Genomic DNA, 19,374 nt, shown 5'->3' with positions numbered 1-19,374 from the left:
AATTCAGAGCTCTAGAAGTCAGACAGGAAGGTGTATACACCTTTTTCACATAATATACCCACTGTCCTGCTGTCTTTATCTGAGGAAAGGGCATTGGCAGCAGGAAGTAACTTAGAGGGTTTGTCTGTAGACATGGAAAACACAGAAGGGTCTGCACTGTATTTTTATACAGAAATTTTAAATCTTCAGGTATTTCGTAAAACTTATCAGGTTTCTTAATGGAAGTCAATGCAAAGGCATCAAGAAAAGCCACCAGAACAGGTGGTACAGGAGCAGGGGTACCTAATTCCAAGAGGTTATAGTATCTCCATGCTTCATCATACTACCAACAGTTTCCCCAAATGAAGCTTCTTCAACAGGGGAGTCAGGAAAAACAGAATCTTCACCATCATACGCCACTAGGCCTTTCAAGTGGATCTGGGAGGACTTGGCCAAACAGTGTTCATGTGAGTGTGATTCAGCGTCTTCATCCTGAGAAGAAGAATCTAAGTGTCTCTTTTGGGGAGTGGGAGAACTAGAGGTAGGAGCAGGCTCTGCAAAGGAGTGGCCTGAGTGCCATTATGGCCTTAAGCAGACCATGAGAAAAATCCATCTACTCCTTTTCCTTGGATGCCTGAGGGAGGAAATATTTTGGGATTTTTGTTTCCTTTTTATAAGTGCGACATCCACTTTGGTTAAATGCAGAGGTTACAACCCCAGTTGTACCTCAATAAGTGAACCTAGACCTTTGTTTCTAATGAGGATCTGTGGTATGCCTTTCGGTGTTTTAGAAAGTATTAAACAGGGTTCTCCTTCCTTAGAGTTATCAGCAGCTTCACTCATTTCAGATGTGTGAACCTCAGACACCATACCAGCCTCTGTTACAGTTGCGGTAATGGGCATCTTTGTAGGCATCGGGCATACTGCATGCTTGCGGGTGTGACAGACTCCAACTGGACAGGTATGATATCAGGCCTAGGCCTCAAACTTTTTCATTTGCATGGATGGGACATCACAGGTAGAAGGGTCTGCTATCTTTATTTGGGCAAGAAGCTTAAGGAGCTGGGTTTCCAAGTAGGAGTTGAGAAACGAAAGTCACATTCTTAACGTCTTTGGGACAAATGACTGACAGATCATATAATTTTCATAGTCGTGGTCTTCACCTAAGCAGAAACGGCACTGGAAGTGGAGATAGTTGTAGGGAATCTGCCTACTGCAATCGCATTTTCCCCTCCATCTGACATCTAACAGAGCAACAGCAACAGCAATGCCCAACAAGGAAATTATCTGAACCAGTGAAGGCCAGTGGTACCAACAACCACACATCAAACAGACCAACGGTAAGAGACTCTGAGGTATTATGATCATATGGCTGTTTAGGTGATGCGTCAAACATATGGCTCTGTGGAAGTGTTTGGCTTTGGTATCCCAGCCAGGCAGCCAATTTATTTGGAGAGACAGCCCACCAGTTAAGAATATTGCAACAGTGATCTAGAGAAGAATATCTTTGAATATTTAACCAGCCCTGAGAGCATTTCTTCTCTGCTCTCCCTGCAATGAGACATAGATAAAAATTGGTTATCAGAAGTTATGTCACAATGACACACTCAGAAATGGGAAAAAAGTGCCCTGCTCCCACTGCTTTTCATTCTTGCACACACAGAGAATATCAATTAGAACCTGAAAACTCAGTTAAAAAAATTAATGACATAAATCTAAATGTTCACCACCTACATCGTCTGCAAACTGGTGTTGCAGTCACAAGCTGGTATTCCATATTAATCAGCAACAAGGGGCTAATTATATGCACCATACTGCTCTGCAGTTATACAGACTCAAAATATACATAATGAATGTACTATCTTCCATGACATATCTTCTGATAACCAATTTTTATCTCTCTATGTCTCATTGCAGAGGGAGCAGAGAAGAAATGCTGATGCAAGAAAAATAGGAAAACTCTGTATTACTTAAAAAGGATTCAGCACAATACACATTTTAAAGCATTAGAAGAGGCCATACATATGTCATCCTTCCAGAACTGAACATTTTTGTAAAACTCTCTTGTGGACACAGAATTGTAATACAAGTTACAAATGCAGTCAATATGTGGTTGTGAAATACAGAGTGATATATTCCAACAAGTGTCATTGTTTTACAATATACACACTGCTCTATGTCACATGGTATTACAACTCTTACAATCTAATTTCACAATGTTGAAGTATTCTTACCTATAATTATCAATGCAACGCTTATTTTTTCTATATATTTTTTTTTGTTCAGTGGCTGACAACCATTAAACCTCCCTACAATCAGATATTACACTATCCAGGGCAGGGGCTGTCATTCAGGCAGGCATGAGGGTACTTTATGCTCTTGATGGCATCCTGGCAATGAGAGCATTTTTTTTATTTTTATGAACTAACACTAGCCCTGATGATGAGGTAAGTACTTGTATCACCACAAGGGTCAACCAGTCTCCCTCTGTCCATGCATTAATACATGCTCCCTCACATGCATTGACAGGACCAACTATTACTGATTTGGGCAATCAAGTACACATCTTTCTAGTACTGGATCTCTGCATCATGATGGGACTCTCCAGCTGACGCCTTTCCATTAAAGCAGTGGTATGAGCCAGGTAGGAGATACCTACCTTCTATCTCCCCCATAGAATGGGTATGCCCCATCTTTCCTACCTGTGCTACCGAGCACTTGCTGCTAATTGAATATGTGTTGCCTGGACTGTACCCCTCTGTGCAACCGGCGCAGGAAGTTAATGCAAAACTTTTGGTTGTTTCGCTGTTATCATTATAAACTAAGATTTACTGTTATACTGTTCTGAATTCCATTTCTTCTTGTTTATTGTGTACTACTGTTACTGTTACATATTGTTTTGGCAAACTCAAAGCTAGTAGAATAAGAAGCAAATAAGTAGAATGAAATAAGAGTGCTGAGAGAAAAGTTAAGAGTATGAAAATGTAAATATGACTAAAAAACGATCATTCTCATCGAAGTTTCTGTAATCAGTGCTATTCTACTGGCAAAAATTCAACCTACCAAAAAAATCTTTCAGTCTTACCTCATTTCGGTGATGTTTTAACTTCACTCTTGTCTGGTCAAGGCACAGCACATCACCATAGCGGTTCTTCTCCAGGTTTATGGGTGATCTGAAATAAATGTCAAACTCTAAATGGAAAGAGAAATTCCAGTGAACAGTAGTGTGAACTGCTTCAATAAACAGGTTATCTGCAAAGGTTGCAAGACCTAAAAAAAGCAGAGGACTTTGGCTCATCATGAGGGTCTGATCATTAGGGCAATGGTCTACACCCTTTCACATCATGATGGTCTTTCTGTTAGAGCAGTGGAGTCCATCCTTTGTGAATTAATGTATTCTACATGATCTTAAAGCAAATATAAAATTAAATACAAGTAGACGTGCAAGTTTTGTTTTCTGTACTATACTAAAAACTTTGCTGCCACATCTTGCAAGACTAGAACATGATGCTCTTGTAGCTACCTCTTTCAAAAATTATGTAAAAGTAAAGAAAAACAAGACTTATTTTATTTACAAACTCATATTCTGCCAGTCCATATCTTTCTAAAAGTAGCAGTACTGATAACTGATATATTTTATTGCCTGCAAAGATTGTATCTCAATGCAGTGACAAACTGAAGACAGATGCAGTAGTCTACATGTGGAAGTTCAGCCGCAACACGCTTTAACCAGGAGCTACTTAAACCATACGACAATGTTGCAGTTTAATTTTGTTGTTTGGCACAGTCTAAATATTTCTGTCCTCTTACCATTCACTAGAAAAACAGTCAAATCCATAATTCTATTTCAAGTTCATACGACTTTGTCCTGTTCGATTCTCAGCTAGAGCGTCTTCTGTGTGGAGACATGCGTGAATGGGCATACCTTCGTTGAAGGTTGTGCGTCAGAGCTGGCAACTCGGCATGTAAAAATCTACTGCCGATCATTAGCGGACCGGAGTTCCGCTGTGGCGACCCCTAACCGGGAAAAAGCCAAAAGACACAACAACAACATATTTACAGAAAAAACGAATAGTAAAAATGCCCTCTCCTCAACTGTGTAATAAATATAAAATTAAATATTCTGAATTTTCTAACCTGTAAATAAAAATATTTTCAGACATTAAGTTTCACTATGAGTAGTATAGGGGTTATTAAAAGAATTAACCTCGGCTAGTACACATAACGAAGGTAAATATTCCACTTGAAGTCCATTTGGTATTTTTCCCATTAAAGCTGATTTGGAGCTCCAGCCCTCAAAGCATGTAGCACAACTGCATCTGCAAGTTCTGGCATCTAGACGTTTATCTCCGCTATTATGCTATGAACTGAACACTGCTTTTACCACTGATGTTACTTTAGCAAAGTCTAGATTTTTCTAAGTCATATTTAACAGACTCAATTTTACTGGTAATTAGAGTCAAATAGCACTTGCTTTCAGCCTAAAGAGGTGGAAATAAAAGAAAATTCCCCACTCAGGCACAACAGAAAAGTTACATAAACGGGGAATAAACTGTTGCTTCTCCCTCTGGATTGCCAGCTGGCTCACAGGTAGGATGGAGGTAATCAAAATAGGGGAAGTTACCTCCACAAGGAGAACAGTCACAAGTACAGTCCCAAAGGGTTCTGTGCTTGAACCATATGATAGTGTTACAGTTTCATTTTTGTTGTTTGGCGTAGTCTGGTGCAGACTCTCCTGTTTGGCATCTACTTTTCTAAAGTAAAAGCCAATACTAAATGTCTGTGGCTTACTAAGTTTGCACATGACTGCAAGCTAGCAGCAGTTAATGAATTCTCAAATGACTTAGCCATCCTGCAAGAAGGTTTATCCTAAATAAAAAAAAAGTGGTGTCAAAATCTTGGACTGAAACTAAATGCCACAAAATACATTACTGTATCCTTTGGGAAGTCATCTACCCAGGGAACTACCACGCTGTCAATACACCACTAAGAGCTGTCCCAGTTGTTCGGATTTTGGGAACTTATATAGACAGTGGCCTAATGTCTACTGTTGTAAAAACGTCCTTCGACACTGCACAGCTTATAAACAAAGGGATTGTGCCTAAATGTAGGGATGTCACTGTCCCCCTTTACTCAGCCCTCATTAGGCCACTCATTGACTATAATGCTCCCTTTGGCATGCATCTGTATAGACACAAGCAACAAATGGAACACCCGCAGAGATACCTTACTAAAAGGATACAAGGCCTAAACATGTCCTACATGGACTGACTCAAATCTCTGTCACTATACTCAGTATCCTACTGGCTGCTAAGAGGTGACCTGTGTCTGGCATACAGTGCATCCTCTGACCTATTACTGATGGCCTGACTGCACATCAACAAGTCAAACTGAATTAGAAATATTCACTCTAGGATCTAAACCCCTTCTGCAACATCAACAGAATGGTTCAGAGGGACAAGTATACCTCCTAGATGGTCCGCTATTGTGGAACAGGCTCCCATCCACATAAAACAAAGTGCATCCCTGTCCATATTCAAGCTCAACTTAGATCTATGGATAGGAAAGAGAAAATGTATCCCAGCACTGCCCACAGTACTACTAGTGGTTTATTCCATGCATGGATTCCCCTCAAATTATCTATAGTATGATCCTGGTTATTCTCCTGAGGGGTAAAATATAATTATGGACCATGGGATGGGTAAAGCCAATCTATAACCAAATGGGATCGGTTAATTCAAGCACAAAAAGGGAAATTGGCTAAACTTAAAATGGCCTACAACTGCAGCTAGATTAGTACTTACTTGTGAACCTATAAAATGGCAACCATGCTTACTCTACATATGATAGGAAAACCCAATCCCGGGAGAATTACTGACAAAGGAAGGCAAACAGGCCTATAAATTATCAAGAATGTCCACTTATCAGATCATTTTTTGCAATTACTGTTAATAATATTACAAAAGAAAAGAAAAACAGTCACTTCTTTACGTTTGCGAAAGCAAAACCTACAATGTACAGCTTTCTAACACCTACTAAACTACATGAAAAAAACATAAATGCAACTGGTAAGCTTTTTACAGAATGATTTTAATCATAAACCCTGTGTATACTACAGAGAAAAATGTCAGTATTCAATTGTAAAGCTTGCTGAAGGTCTATTAGAGTCTGTAGCAGGGTGAGATAATTAGTCCAATACTGTAATTGTGGAGCCATGTAACCAACAAATGCTGATAAATAAGTGTAGTATAAATGCCGAACACGTACAAAAAAAGGTTGCTATCAAAAGTAACCAAACATTTGGCTGTGACTAAGTACTGCTTTAGCATTGGAAGCAGCAAAAAATGTGTAGAATTTGCAAGGGAAAGCAAATATCTTCCAAAACTGAATGAGCTGTGACACTGCCTGATGAATGTTTGCTTATTTGTTTTTATTTATTTTATACCTGTAAATGAACAGACAAATAAAATTGATGGGTATAATCAGTGGATACAAACTCCCTGACTGCAGCAAAGCTACAGAATAAAGTACATGGGAAGAATCCTGCCTAGGGGAGGTACGCATGTTCAACAAGCATCTGATGAATGGCAGGATACGTAATGACATTGGTTCATAGTTTGTTACTAGGCTAATTACCACTAAGGCTTTTACAAGCCTGTCCATGCTCCCAAAACCATCGGAGTCCTGAGTATCATGGAAGGGCATGTTAGTAGAGGTAACAAAGGATTTGTAAGGGGGGGGTGTCAGGATATTTTTCTTATTGATGGCATCTCTCCATAAGGGACACTGGGGCCAGACTGGGGCTAAATTTATAATTTCCCATCCAACTGACAAGGTTTTGTTTGAATGGAGTTAGTGATGAACTCTGTTTTACATGGAGAGGGAGCCAATGCTATAGTGTGGAGATCTTTTAAGACAAATGGTAGTCTTTCTGGTACTGTTTTTGTTTTGTAAGTGTGCAACAGATCCATCAGGGCTATGTCTGAAGAAGCCATGTAAGCCAGGGAAAGATTCCCTCTCAGCAGCCTGTAGGAGACTGGATAAAGAGAGACAGCCTTTAGGCAATCAATGTAGGAGTGAGTATTCATGCCCTGAACTCTCCTGGTGAGAAACATTTGTGGGCGTTCCAACTGTTGCAAGTGTCTGGTTACATACATGTCAAAGGGGGCACTGTATTTAGTGACAGGTCTGATAACAGCCAAGTACAGTGGTACTATAACTTCCTTAGACTTAGATGCCATACCCTTAACTGTAAGTTGAGTGACATAGAATGATTTTCTTAGCTACGTGCTGGTCAGAGGCCAGACTGCAGTCTACAATTGTGCCCAGATCCTTCACTACTAGGTCGACTCTTAGGGGCATTTTATTGATCAAGTAATTAACTTGAGTTGACAGTTTCCCAAAGGGGATTATAATGCATTTTTTGGCTTTGCGTTTTAGTTCATGGCTTTGGCATCAGTCATTTTTCTCTGTTAATCCCACTTGCAAGAGGTTGGTGTCTTCGGGGAATCTATAATGGCTTCCAATTTACAGTTATCTGCGAACTTGGTAAGCTAGAAACCTTAAATGTTTGCCTTGATTTCTAAGAGTAGATGCTAAACAGAAGCAAACCCAGCATGGAATTCTGCAGTACTCCAGTAGTGACTAATCTCTTGGTGGAGACGGGCTCACCAATCCCGACTTCTTGGCTTCTTGGTTCCTGTCAGTGAGCCAGCCACCAATCCAATGAGTTACTTAAGGATTTATGCCTACTTCAGGGAGCTTGTCAACAATGCCCGAGTGGGATACTGTACTGAATGTCTTAGCCAGGTCAAGATATGTAGTATGTACTGTTTTACCCTCATTCATTGCCTTGGTGGCTCTCAAAAGAAGTCTGCCAGGTTAAGTAGGCATGGCCTTCCCTTAAGAAATCCTGTCTGTAGGTTAACCATGCCCTTGTTTATCATTTCCTTTATAATTTGTTCCATGGCTTTGCATATTAGGCTTGTCAGACTGAGAGGTCTGTAGTTCCAAGGATCGATTGATGGCCGGCCGTTGTAGAAGAGAATGACTGCTGAGGTTCTCCATTCACTTGGAATGTAGCCTATTTCAAGGCTGAAGTTGCAGAGTGCTTCAAATGTCACTGATAGGTCATGTTTTAGACTGTTGAGAAGGCAATCAGGGATGTCATCAGGACGCATAGAGGCGGTGTACTTGGCTTTAGTGAGTACTGCCAGCTCCTGGTTCCTGCTGATAGCTGGGGAAGTATGCTGGAGGAGATTTCACCTGGTGGAGCTGGGGGTGGATTGGGTGTGAAGTTTGAGCTGAATTTGTCAGCCAGAGTAGATTTGCTATGTCATCCTGAACGGTGAAGGTGGTAGAGCTCAGCACATTGCAGTGTTACCTCTAAGGTTGCATGCATAGCTAAAGAAGGTCTTCTGATTGCAGTTTTTTTTTCTTTTAATGTACGCAAAATTGGCCTAATGGCTCTCCTTCCTGCACATAATTGATCCAGTTGTACCTTCATCAGGACAAGAACCCTCTGGCCCATTTGTTCCCCAGTGGAGGTGAGTGTGTCAGATTTCAAGAAGTGGTTCAGTTTGTAGATATTGTGGTGTCTCCTATCCCCACACCCACAGTAGCCTGACAGCTTTGCAACAGCTGCCTCAGGAGGTGAAGTTCCATCCATGTCTAACTTTCCCATCAACCAACACACTGCTTGCAGCGTACGCATGCTAAGCCCTTTATGCTGCATTGATACACCTGCATTCCTGCAGGTGTCAACAAAACAGCAAGCCAAGCTGCATCCCTCCTCCCAGGAGAGGTACCCCACTCAAATACTTCAGCCCCTACTGGGAGAATTTGCTTTTAATAGCAGATGGACTTTTTAGAAATATATTCTTCCTCCTGGATATTTTCTTGACAGTTTTCTTACTGGCTTTATCTTCTGTGAAGCTAACACCACCATTATTTTTCTTTCATAAAAGAACTAGAATTGTTTTCTGATTTAAAACAAGCTACATGATTCCTACTTATCCACTGCCACAGAAATGTAAGTTTAAAGGCAAAATATTACAGATTAGGGAAAGAAAATACTTGAAAAAATTGTGATCACAGTCACAGCTCCTGGGCTTAGTGACTGGCACATTGAATAGCCAAGTGAAACATGAAGGAAGGAATACATTTTTGACAGAAATATGAATCTAGCTGCAAATATGCTTTGTCAGGTCCATACCCTGATAAGCAAAGAGAAATGAATGATAGGGAAAAAATAGTCTTAGAAAATCTAGATACATTCGGAAGAAACAGTTGGGAAAGAAGAGATGAAGACTATTGCAGGAGCATCAGCATGGAGCCCAGCTGCAACAAACTAGAAAGACCACGAGTCTGCAGACATACACATATGAAATGTGTGCCATAACATAAGGCTTGGATTCCTTAAAGATGCCAGCAGTGACATCTACACAGTAATACTCGCAGCTTGTGTGAGAGGCCACTGGCTTAGTTCAGGGTTAAGTCTGGAAACCACAGCAGGAGACTGTGTGGCATGCACTCATGGGAGGCAGAACCATAGAGCGAGTGGGGGGGAGCCCCCCACTTCTGCAGATCATCCATACCTCCCCAACCAACTGTCCCATATTACGGCTTTATTTTTGAATTATTTTTATTTCCTGCGCTTCAGTTGACATCATCGCATGCGCGATGACGTCAGCTCATCCAGCCTGTCGGAGTTGAGCTCGCGGCCTGTATTTCCAGGTTTCTGGCTGTTTTTGCAAGCGGGAACAGATGGCTACATTTAGTTGTGAAGGATTTACTTTCGGAAGCTGCCTGCTACCTGGGTGAAAGCTGCTGCTACTCGGAGGATGGAGTCTGGACTGTTATTTTCACAGTGAGTAAGCTGCTCTGTGTGTGTGTGGTGGGGCACTATGCTATTATGGCCTAAATCATATCACCTGACTGACGTTAAACCTTGGTTTAGGGATAGTTCATGCATGGTAATTAAAATGCTGCAAACTAAATTATTTTATTTATTTATTGGAAATGTCATGACACTTCAGTGATATAAACAAATAAGGAGAAATAGTTTAGCGTAGCTGAGAAGGCAGACGCAGGTGAGAGCATAGGTGCATACATAGTACAGCTGTGTACACTTACCATAAATGTAGATGTTCGAGTGTATTCACTGTTGCAGTCATTACATTTGGGTAATCTGCTGGCAGATTGCCCTCAGTCGGCCTGATTAACAAAGTCTTGGGTCCTGCATCGGTTGCTGTCCCTTCTTCCATGACGTCAGGGGTATGAAACATGCAGCCAACGCCATTACATCAGTTTTTTCTTGCCCCAAATGTCAGGTGCCCCCCAAATGGGGAGCAAAATATATAAATAATTTTAAACACAAAAATATATACCTCCAAACAAAAGCAAATACACCAAAAAGGCTTTTAAGTGTAGAAAAATAACGGAGAGGCAAAGTAAGAGAAAAAACAGGGGGCTGGAGGGAGGGTAACCAGGACTTCAACAGTGAATACACTTGAACATCTACATTTATGGTAAGTGTACACAACTGTACTATGTTCTTCGTGCTTCACTGTTGCAGTCATTACATTTGGGTAGATTCCCAAAGCTAATGTTGGGAGGATGGATTTATACAGTATTAGGACCGGCTATAAGGCCCTGCAAAACAGCAGTGGCAAAGCCAGCTCTGGATTTAGAGAAAATCGTTAAGTGATGGTGCTTGGTGAAAGTATGAACTGAACTCCAGGTAGCAGCTTCTAGAATATCCCTGGTAGGAACACCTCTGAGAAAGGCTATAAAAGTAGATGCAGCCCTGGTGGAATGGGATCTGATCCACCTGGGGATAGGTTTTCCATGGTGCTTATAGCAGAAATGAATGCAATGGCTTATCCATTTGGAAATGGTTTGCTTTGAAATAGCCTTTCCCTCTGCCCCTGCAGCAAACGCTACCAGCAGTTGATCAGATTTTCTTCGAGATTTAGTCCTGTCCAAGTAAAATGTAAGCTGTCTGTGTACATCCAATGAATGCAGAATCCGCTCCCCTTTGTTCTGTGGATTGGGAAAGAAAGTTGGAAAATGAATGGATTGATTAAGAGCCACACTGGATACCACCTTTGGCATGAAGGATGGGTAGGTCCTGAGTTGACACCCTGTCTGCATGAAAGATGATGAAAGGCTCCACTGCCATAAGGGCCTGTAATTCAGAAATCCTTCTAGCCGAAGTGATTGCAAAAAGGAAGGCTGTTTTCCAGGAAAGGAATTTTATGTCTGCAGTAGCAGCTGGCTCGAAAGGAGGTAGAGTGAGTTTCTCCAATACAAAGTTAAAGTCCCAGGCAGGGGTTGGAGCTCTCCTGTGTGGCCTTAAGTTTTTGGTCCCTCTGAGATACTGTTTTAACAGAGGATGAGAGAAGAGGGGGGGTTCTGTGTTGTAATGAGCTGAAATGGCTGAGACATGTACTTTTATGGAAGAAAAGCATAGGCCCTTGTGAAGCATCTCAGTTAAGTATTGCAAAATCTGAGGTAAATTGGGCGCTGCTGTGGTCATTCCTTGAGACTGATTCCAGGCACAGAATCTTTTTAATTTGTCAGCATAATATTTTCTGGTACTAGGTCTTTTCGCCTCCAAAATGACATCCATCACAGGTTTGCTGAGGGATGCTAAGGGAGAATTTGGGTGATTAGCCAAGCTGCAAGATTCAGTGTTTGGAGCTGAGGGTGCAGAATCTGGTTGTTCTGCTGAGACAGTAAGAAAGGTGTCTGAGGAAGGTGCCATGGAGAAAGTTGTGACAGACTGCATAGGAGTGAGTATCAGTGTTGGTGAGGCCAGTCTGGAGCAAGCAAAATCATCTTTGGTTTGTCCTGTTTGACTATTAGTAGAACTTTGGAGAGCAAAGGCAGAGGGGGAAAAGCATAGACTGATAGGTTTTCCCAGCTGAAGGACAGAGCATCTACTTTCCAAGCTTTTTTGTGAGGAGTTCTTGTGCAAAATTTGTCCAAATGGTAGTTCTGGGGTGAGGCAAAAAGATCTATGTCTGGGCTCCCCCATTTGTGTGTCAACATGTTGTAAATCTGTGGTTCCACTTTCCATTCATGTGGGTCCATGAGATTTCTGCTTAGATCGTCTGCCAAAATATTCAGCTTTCCTGGCAGGAATAAATCCTGTAAATCTTTATTTTCCACACAGTCAGAAATCAACATTTTCTGTTTAAGCAGTCCCATGATATGCTGCTGATATTTTAGCATATGGAATTGACAGTTTAAAGCCCTGATTGCCAAGGTTGCAGAAGTATAAACGTTCTTACCCCATCTATCCAGCGCCCCGGAATCTCTATCAGAGGGGGAGGATTTTTAGCAGTAGAAGCCTTAATGCCCTTGGGGCCTTGAGAAATGGTTTCAGGATCCGCAACATGATTTTTGAAAAGGAATTTGTGGGAGTCAGGAACCCTGTAGTATCTGTCTGGCTTACAAGGAGCTGGAGGCAGAGAATCAGGAGCCATACTAGATTCTGAAAACACATCATCAACAATGTTTAGAACAGGAGGTATAGCCAAAGGCCTATGTTGAGGAAGAAGAATAAAATCCCTAAGCCTCTTTTTGGATTCAGGAAAATCCTGACTTTCCCAGTGGAAATGTTCCCTTAAGGTATGTAAAGTTTCCCCAAAAGAAAAATCCTCAGGGGGAAAAGCAGAAGGAATGGGATCTTCTGCATCAGAGTCCTCATAAGTAGGTATAGACAAATTCTATTCATTAGAAGAGTCAGAAGAAATAGAATCCTGTTCAGAAGATTCATAGTCAGGTTCAGCCCTATGCCTCTTTGAAGGTGGGGGTTGGCTACCCCTGATTAGAGTAATTAAATCTTCAGCCATTTTGATCATTTGTTTTTTAGGCATAGGGGCCTGCACATGTGGTCTAGGCGTCATTTTGTTAGACATAGATCAAGATTTTGGCCTTAACATTGAAGATGGCATCAGTTTAATATACAAATCTCTAGGCCTGAATACACCCTTAGAAGCTGGTGCCCACACAGCGGCTCTGGACCCATCCAAGGTAGGGACATCCGCGGGTTCCATAATTGAAGCATCTTGTGGCATGCTGGACTCCGAATGGGTCTCAGTAGAGGCCTGTGAATCAGAAGTAGCAGGTATCAGGGGCAGCGAAAGCGCCTCACTGAGTACCGGTGAAATGGCGACTGGCTTAGGAGAAGCGTCATCGGCAGTTTTGGACCTCAACGGCCTGTCTCTGTCTTTTTTTTTGCGTTTTTTAGGTATTCTGGTAGTCGGATTGCTAACCGACGTCATTTCTGGATAATTAAACCGTGATCCAAAATATTTAGAAGCAAAAATTTACCGACGGCGGACAGTGCGTTGATTAAATAAAGCACCGAACCGACAGCAAGGTACGTCGTGGTCAGGGTCTAGGCAAGGAATACAGTACAAGTGAAAATCCTTATGAGGTATTTGCTTCCCACAAGTAATACAATTATTAACTTTTACTGACATCAGTAAGGAGCAAGAAAAAGTTTCCCCAACGGGGTACTTGGCTTTTTAGTTGAAGACTTCGGTTCTGAAACTCGAAAACGAAAATTTCAAGAGTCGGCCGACCGGCACTTGTGAACTGCTTCAGGCACCGTGTGGCAAGAAAGACTGATGTAATGGCGTCGGCTGCATGTTTTATACCCCTGACGGCCTGACGTCATGGAAGAAGAGACAGCAACCGACGCAGGACCCAAGACTCTGCTAATCAGGCTGACTGAGGACAATCTGCTAGCAGATTACCCAAATGTAATGACTGCAACAGTGAAACACGAAGAACATCACTATCTTGATATAGGTTAATGAAAGTAGAAATTAATTTGACAATTGTAAATACAATTTAGTGTCCATTCCGATATAGATTAAAGGAATATACGGAATGCAGTACATTTGATGTACAAACTTCTACGTACGGCTTTGTGTGCTTAGCTGTTGTGTTTTCTGAAACTATTTGCCTGCAATGAGTTGTGTTATATTAAAGTTCAAAAGAACTAGCCCATTGCGTCATCATATGTCTACGCCTGTGGTCAGTTAGGTGCGACAAGACAACACTTACACAGTGCTAGACACAGTCATACCAAACAACCCTTCCTCTCATTCCAAAATGACTTGTGCAAGATTTTCCATCACCAAGAAGAGACCAACACTATTGCCACGAAAAGCACAAGATTTATACTTGATGAAATATTTTTGGATGAGTAACTTGGGTTCTCTCTCCAACCTGCTGTATTAAGGATCCCCTTTACTTAAAGAAAATAACATTAAAATGAAAAACAAAAATATAGAATTGATCTTAGCTAATGCATGTTGATAATTTGCTAATAAGACACAGAAACGTAAGAGTGATACTGCTCTTGTTTTAAGAAGGTAGAAAAACTTTATCAGACATTATTTAAAATGCTGAATAGTAATGATCAAACAGAAAAATAAAATTTTTCGTTTTTTTCTTGATGACTTTTGTATGTTTGAACACACACTGAGACAGCTTTTCCACACTCTTACCAACATAAAATGCACAACATTATGTGAGTGCACTGATATGACGCATACAACATTGCAAAAATCTATGGTACAGCAGATAGCATTGTTGCCTCACAGCAAGAGATTCTCCAATTCGATTTTCGGCTGTAGTGCTTTCTGTGAGGAGTTTGCATGGGTTTCTTCCAGGTGCTCCGGTTTCTTCCCACATTTCAAAGACATGTAGTAGGTTGACTGGACACTCTAAATTGGCCATAGATGTGAGTGTGCATGTCTCTGTCCATATTCAAATGCAACTCGGATCTAAAGATAGGTAATAGAATACTCCAGGATTGCCCCTCGTGCACTAATGGATAGAGGCAGTTCCTAAATGCAGCATCCCTTACATGGGTCCCTTCAAATTATCTATGGTATGATCAGTTATTTTCACTAGAGCTAATGTACAATTATCATCCATGGGACAGGTAAGACCAATCAGGAAATGTTAATTCAAGCATCAAAAGGGAAACTGGCTAAGCTTAAAATGTCCTAAGTGAACCTTTGTTGTGGTAGTAAATAGTTTTTAAAAAATGCCATTTTTAGATAACTAAGTGTTCCTCTTTCCTTCTGCACCCCCCAGTGTTCAACAGCTTCCAGTGCCTATGTATGCACTAACATATGTAAACTACCCTTTAAGATTTTTTTCCTGATGTCGCTCTTCTTAGCAGTGGTTTAGTCATTACTTCTTATCATTCTTCGTTACACAAATGGCAGACAAGAAATATGACCTAGACTAAATAATTCCCTAATGTTTTGGCTTAACTTACATTACTTTGTAGCATATACAGGTCAGATATTCTGCATCACTCCCATTACTTATCTCATGTCTTTACTTACATAAAAGGGTGAACTATCTGATAGACAAAATGGCCAGTTAGTCATTCCCTTTTTCTATCATCCCTACTAATGTTAAGTGCATAGTAACATGCATCACAGTTATTTTCATGTACTGAATTATGAAATCCCCAAAAGCACTGGCACAACCCAGTTATGAACTCATCTTCCTCACTAATTAATAATGAACTCCTGCTTACTTTTATGGCCAGCAACTACACTACATTAAATAAAATGCTGACTGAGCAATAAGTACCATGATAAGGCAGAAAGAAATTACAACTATATAACTGCGGTGGTGATGCTGCAGTAGCGTTGTCGCCTCACAGTAAGACATCCTGTTCGATTCTCAGCTAAAGCGTCTTCTGTGTGGAGACATGCGTGAATGGGCGTACCTTCATTGATGGTTGTGCATCAGGGTTGGCAACTCAGCACATAAAAATCTACTGCCAGTCATTAGCGGACTGGAGTTCCGCTGTGGTGACCCCTAACCGGGAAAAGCCGAAAGACACAACAACAAGGAACTTACCCTTGTAATAGATGTTTGAGTAGTAATGCTGTTGCAGTAGCAATAATCACCACGACATCCAATTTAGAAAGCACAAGTCCACCCTGACTTCCACAGCTTTTTCCACTTCCCATCTTGACCAGTGAGACATCAGCATGTTCCTAGTACTGAAACAATGTCCACCTGGCCCATAATTACTCCCCCCCGGCAGACAATGGAGACTCCCAATCTGAATCTTAGGCTTACCCTGTCACTGAGGAGGTCCAATTATGACCTGCCTGACCTGCCACATATTCTTGTCACAGGGGTAAACAGACATCAGGAATCTGGGTAGCTCTGAAGCTATCCAGACCCAAAAAGACTAGAGCCACTGTAATAGGTGTGGATATGGAGTTCCAAAAGAGGGGGGGTTAATACATAGACACCCTAGTCCTAGAATGCCACAAGAAAAAGAAAAGGAGAAATAGGGAGGGAAACACAACTTCCACAGTGATCATGCTCATGCTTCTACTACTATGGTAAATTCCTCTCACAATAGTACTACAATCGTATGGATTACTGTTGCTTTAGTAATAACTATTGTGAACATCCGTAGTCCTACTGGACTTGGATGGAGGTTACATTTCTGTAGAAGGTTAAAAGCAGTCCTGCAGAACAGCGCTGTCAAATACTGTTCTGCTTTTAGAGGTGATACCCAATTGATAGTACTTTGAAAATGTGTGGTTTGAGGACCAAGTTGTTGCCTCTAGTATGGCTTGTGTGCTCCCCATCTTAAAAGGCCATAATAGTGGCTGTTCCTCTTGTAGTATTTGATCTTATATGGCCCTCACGTGGTTTAAAGAAATTTCTGTGACCATTTTAGAAAGGAAAGGTTTGACATAAGCTGACCCTGTCCTAGTGAAAAATCAAGAATGGATTCTTGGAACATCATCGCTTGAAGTTCAGAAATTCTTCTAGCTGACATTGTAGCAAATAGAAGAGTTCTTTTACAAGTTAAAACCTGAAGGGTGCAGCAGCCACTGCTTCAAAATGGGCTGGTTTGGCTTTTATAAGAAAAATTCTCAAGTCCTATAGTGGACTAACATCCTTTCTAGGTGGTCTCAAATATCACACCTTTCAAAAAGACTTGGGGGTGACACAGGTATGCAGGCTGAGATGGCTAAAAGATGGATCTTTATTAAGGCATAATCAAGTCTTGACCTGCACAAATCTGACAGGTACTACAGAATCAGGGACAATAATGTTAAAAAAAAGAAGTTATGTACTCACCATAACGTTCCATCTGAGTAGTTATACTTCATTTTTCTGCAACCTGTGGGTATCCGGATCCGTATTGGATCCGAGCCGGCAACTTTTTTTCTAGCGTCTGCTCCAAGCTCCGAGCTCCTCCCCCTACCCATAATGCACTACCATCTTCTACCTTCCCTCAGATCAAGTTTGCTATAACTAATTACATAAGCAACTCAGCCCAATGAACCAAACCTGTAAAAACAGGACAAGGTCCAGGGGACGGAGGGAGGGAAGGTTGCAGAAAAATGAAGTATAACTACTCAGATGGAACGTTATGGTGGGTACATAACTTCTTTATCTGAAGTAGTTAACTTCATTTTATCTGCAACCTGTGGGACAGAGTCCCCAGCTACTCCAATCCTGGGAGGCCCTTATGGAAGGATATTCCTGAGCACCGCAGAGCCAAAGGATGCTCTACCCCTAGAAATCAGATCTAATTTGTAATGGGAAATGAAGGTATGTGAATTGGCCCAGGTCGCTGCTGCACAAATATCGTCCAAAGGCATCCTAGACCAAAAAGCAGCAGAAGTCGCCATAGACCTGGTAGAGTGAGCCTTAACAATACCAGGAGGAGATAAACCTTTTGCTTTCTAGGCATGTAAACTACAAAGAGTGATCCATCTGGCCAAAGAAACTTTAGAAATAGCTTTTCCCATAAATGCTTTGAAAAAGGAAACAAACAAATGGTCAGTCTTGCGGAAAGACTATCTATGAAGATAAAAACGAAGCTGTCTATGAACATCTAACAAATGGAGTTTTTATTCACCTTTATTTTGGAATTTAGGAACGAAAACGGGCAGATTAATGGACTGGTTTATGTTTGCTTCAGATGCCACTTTGGGTAAGAAGGAAGGATTAGTATGGAGAGAGACCCTATCCTTGTAGAAGACCAAATACAGAGGCACGGCAGACAGAGCTTAAAGCTCAGAAACCTTCCTAGCAGATGTAATGGCGACTAGGAAAGCGGTCTTTCAGGACAAAAATTTCAAGTCCACCAAAGCTGCAGGTTCAAAAAGAGGAGCCACCAATGCCTGTAAAACAAAAGTAAGGTCCCAAGGAGGCACTGAATCCTTGACAGGTGGACGTAACAGAAAAGTACCTTTAAGAAAAGCCTTACGCAGCCTAGAGGAGGCTAAGGCAATGTTGTCTTCACCAACGTGAAAACTGGAAATGGCTGCCAATTGTACTTTCACTGTGGAGGAACTAGCTCCTTGCTGAAAGATGCCAGACAGGAAATCCAACACCGGTGGAACAGGAGCTGTAAAGGGATCTAGTTTTCTCTCTGAGGCCCAAATGGAAAAGCGCTTCTATGAAAGCCAAGGAGTCCTGGCAATTAACAGAACTTAGCAACCAGGCTGTCAGCTTGAGGCTGCCCAGATCAGGCGGACGGGCCCCCAATGGATGGGAGATTAGATCAAGGCAGGAATCCAGAACCCACGGGTGAGCTAAGAGATGAGACCAAAGGAATGGAAACCAAACCTGACGAGGCCAGAACGGGACAATGAGGATCACTTTGCACTGCAGTCGGCAAGCTTTCTGAAGAAACTTCGGAATGAGTGACAATGGTGGATAAGCATACAGAAGCTCGGGGGGCCAAGCATGGACTACATCGTCTCTGAGGACTTCCCCTGTTGAGGGAATCAGAGCGAAGAACTTGCTGCACTTTGTGTTGGAAGGAGATGCGAAGAGATTGCACCAAGGTTGACCCCATGCAAGAAAGATCTCCTCTGCTACTGATTGTTTTAGAGACCACTCGTACAGCATCAGAATGGTCTGACTCAATCTGTCCACTAAAATGTTGGCGCACTCCAGGATGTGCGTTGCTATCAGAAACTGACTGGTGGAGATCGCCCATTCCCACACTCTCATGGCCTCGCGACACAGGGGGTAGGATCTGGTTCCCCCCTGCTTGTTGATATACCAGACAACCGACATGTCTGACTGAATTGCAATCAATCTGAGAGGTAGGACAGTGTGAAAGGCTTCCAACGCTAAAAGCACTGACCTCATCTCTAGAACATTTATGTGCAACTTGGTCTCTGACTGGGATCACGTGCCTTGGACTGTCCTTCCCAAACAGTGTCCCCCCACACTTGAGTTGGGAGGTGTCTATGGTCACTGTGGTTTAGACTGTAGATGATGCAAAGGGGCATCCTTCTGATACGTCTGGTGAACTTAACCACCAAAGAAGAGACGTCCTGCAGACGTGACTGATCTTGA

At 41.8% G+C, this 19,374-nt stretch overlaps 1 protein-coding gene across 2 annotated transcripts in view; it reads right to left on the bottom strand.

Moving 5' to 3' along the window:
* The window catches only part of PTPN9 (protein tyrosine phosphatase non-receptor type 9), a 2,029,980-nt gene that overhangs the window by 434,210 nt on the left and 1,576,396 nt on the right, over positions 1–19,374 (bottom strand). For both annotated transcript variants that reach the window (XM_044077235.1, XM_044077236.1), the window contains exon 8: positions 3,065–3,152. In XM_044077235.1, the coding sequence (XP_043933170.1) occupies positions 3,065–3,152 (88 nt within the window). The remainder of the gene's footprint in view (positions 1–3,064; positions 3,153–19,374) is intronic.

The sequence above is a fragment of the Protopterus annectens genome, chromosome 7.part0 (genome assembly GCF_019279795.1).
Source record: "Protopterus annectens isolate FY-2018-M chromosome 7.part0, PAN1.0, whole genome shotgun sequence".
In the NCBI taxonomy this organism is placed as follows: domain Eukaryota; kingdom Metazoa; phylum Chordata; order Ceratodontiformes; family Protopteridae; genus Protopterus; species Protopterus annectens.
The sequence above is the reverse complement of the archived record's forward strand: the minus strand, read 5'-3'. Positions and strand labels throughout refer to the sequence as shown.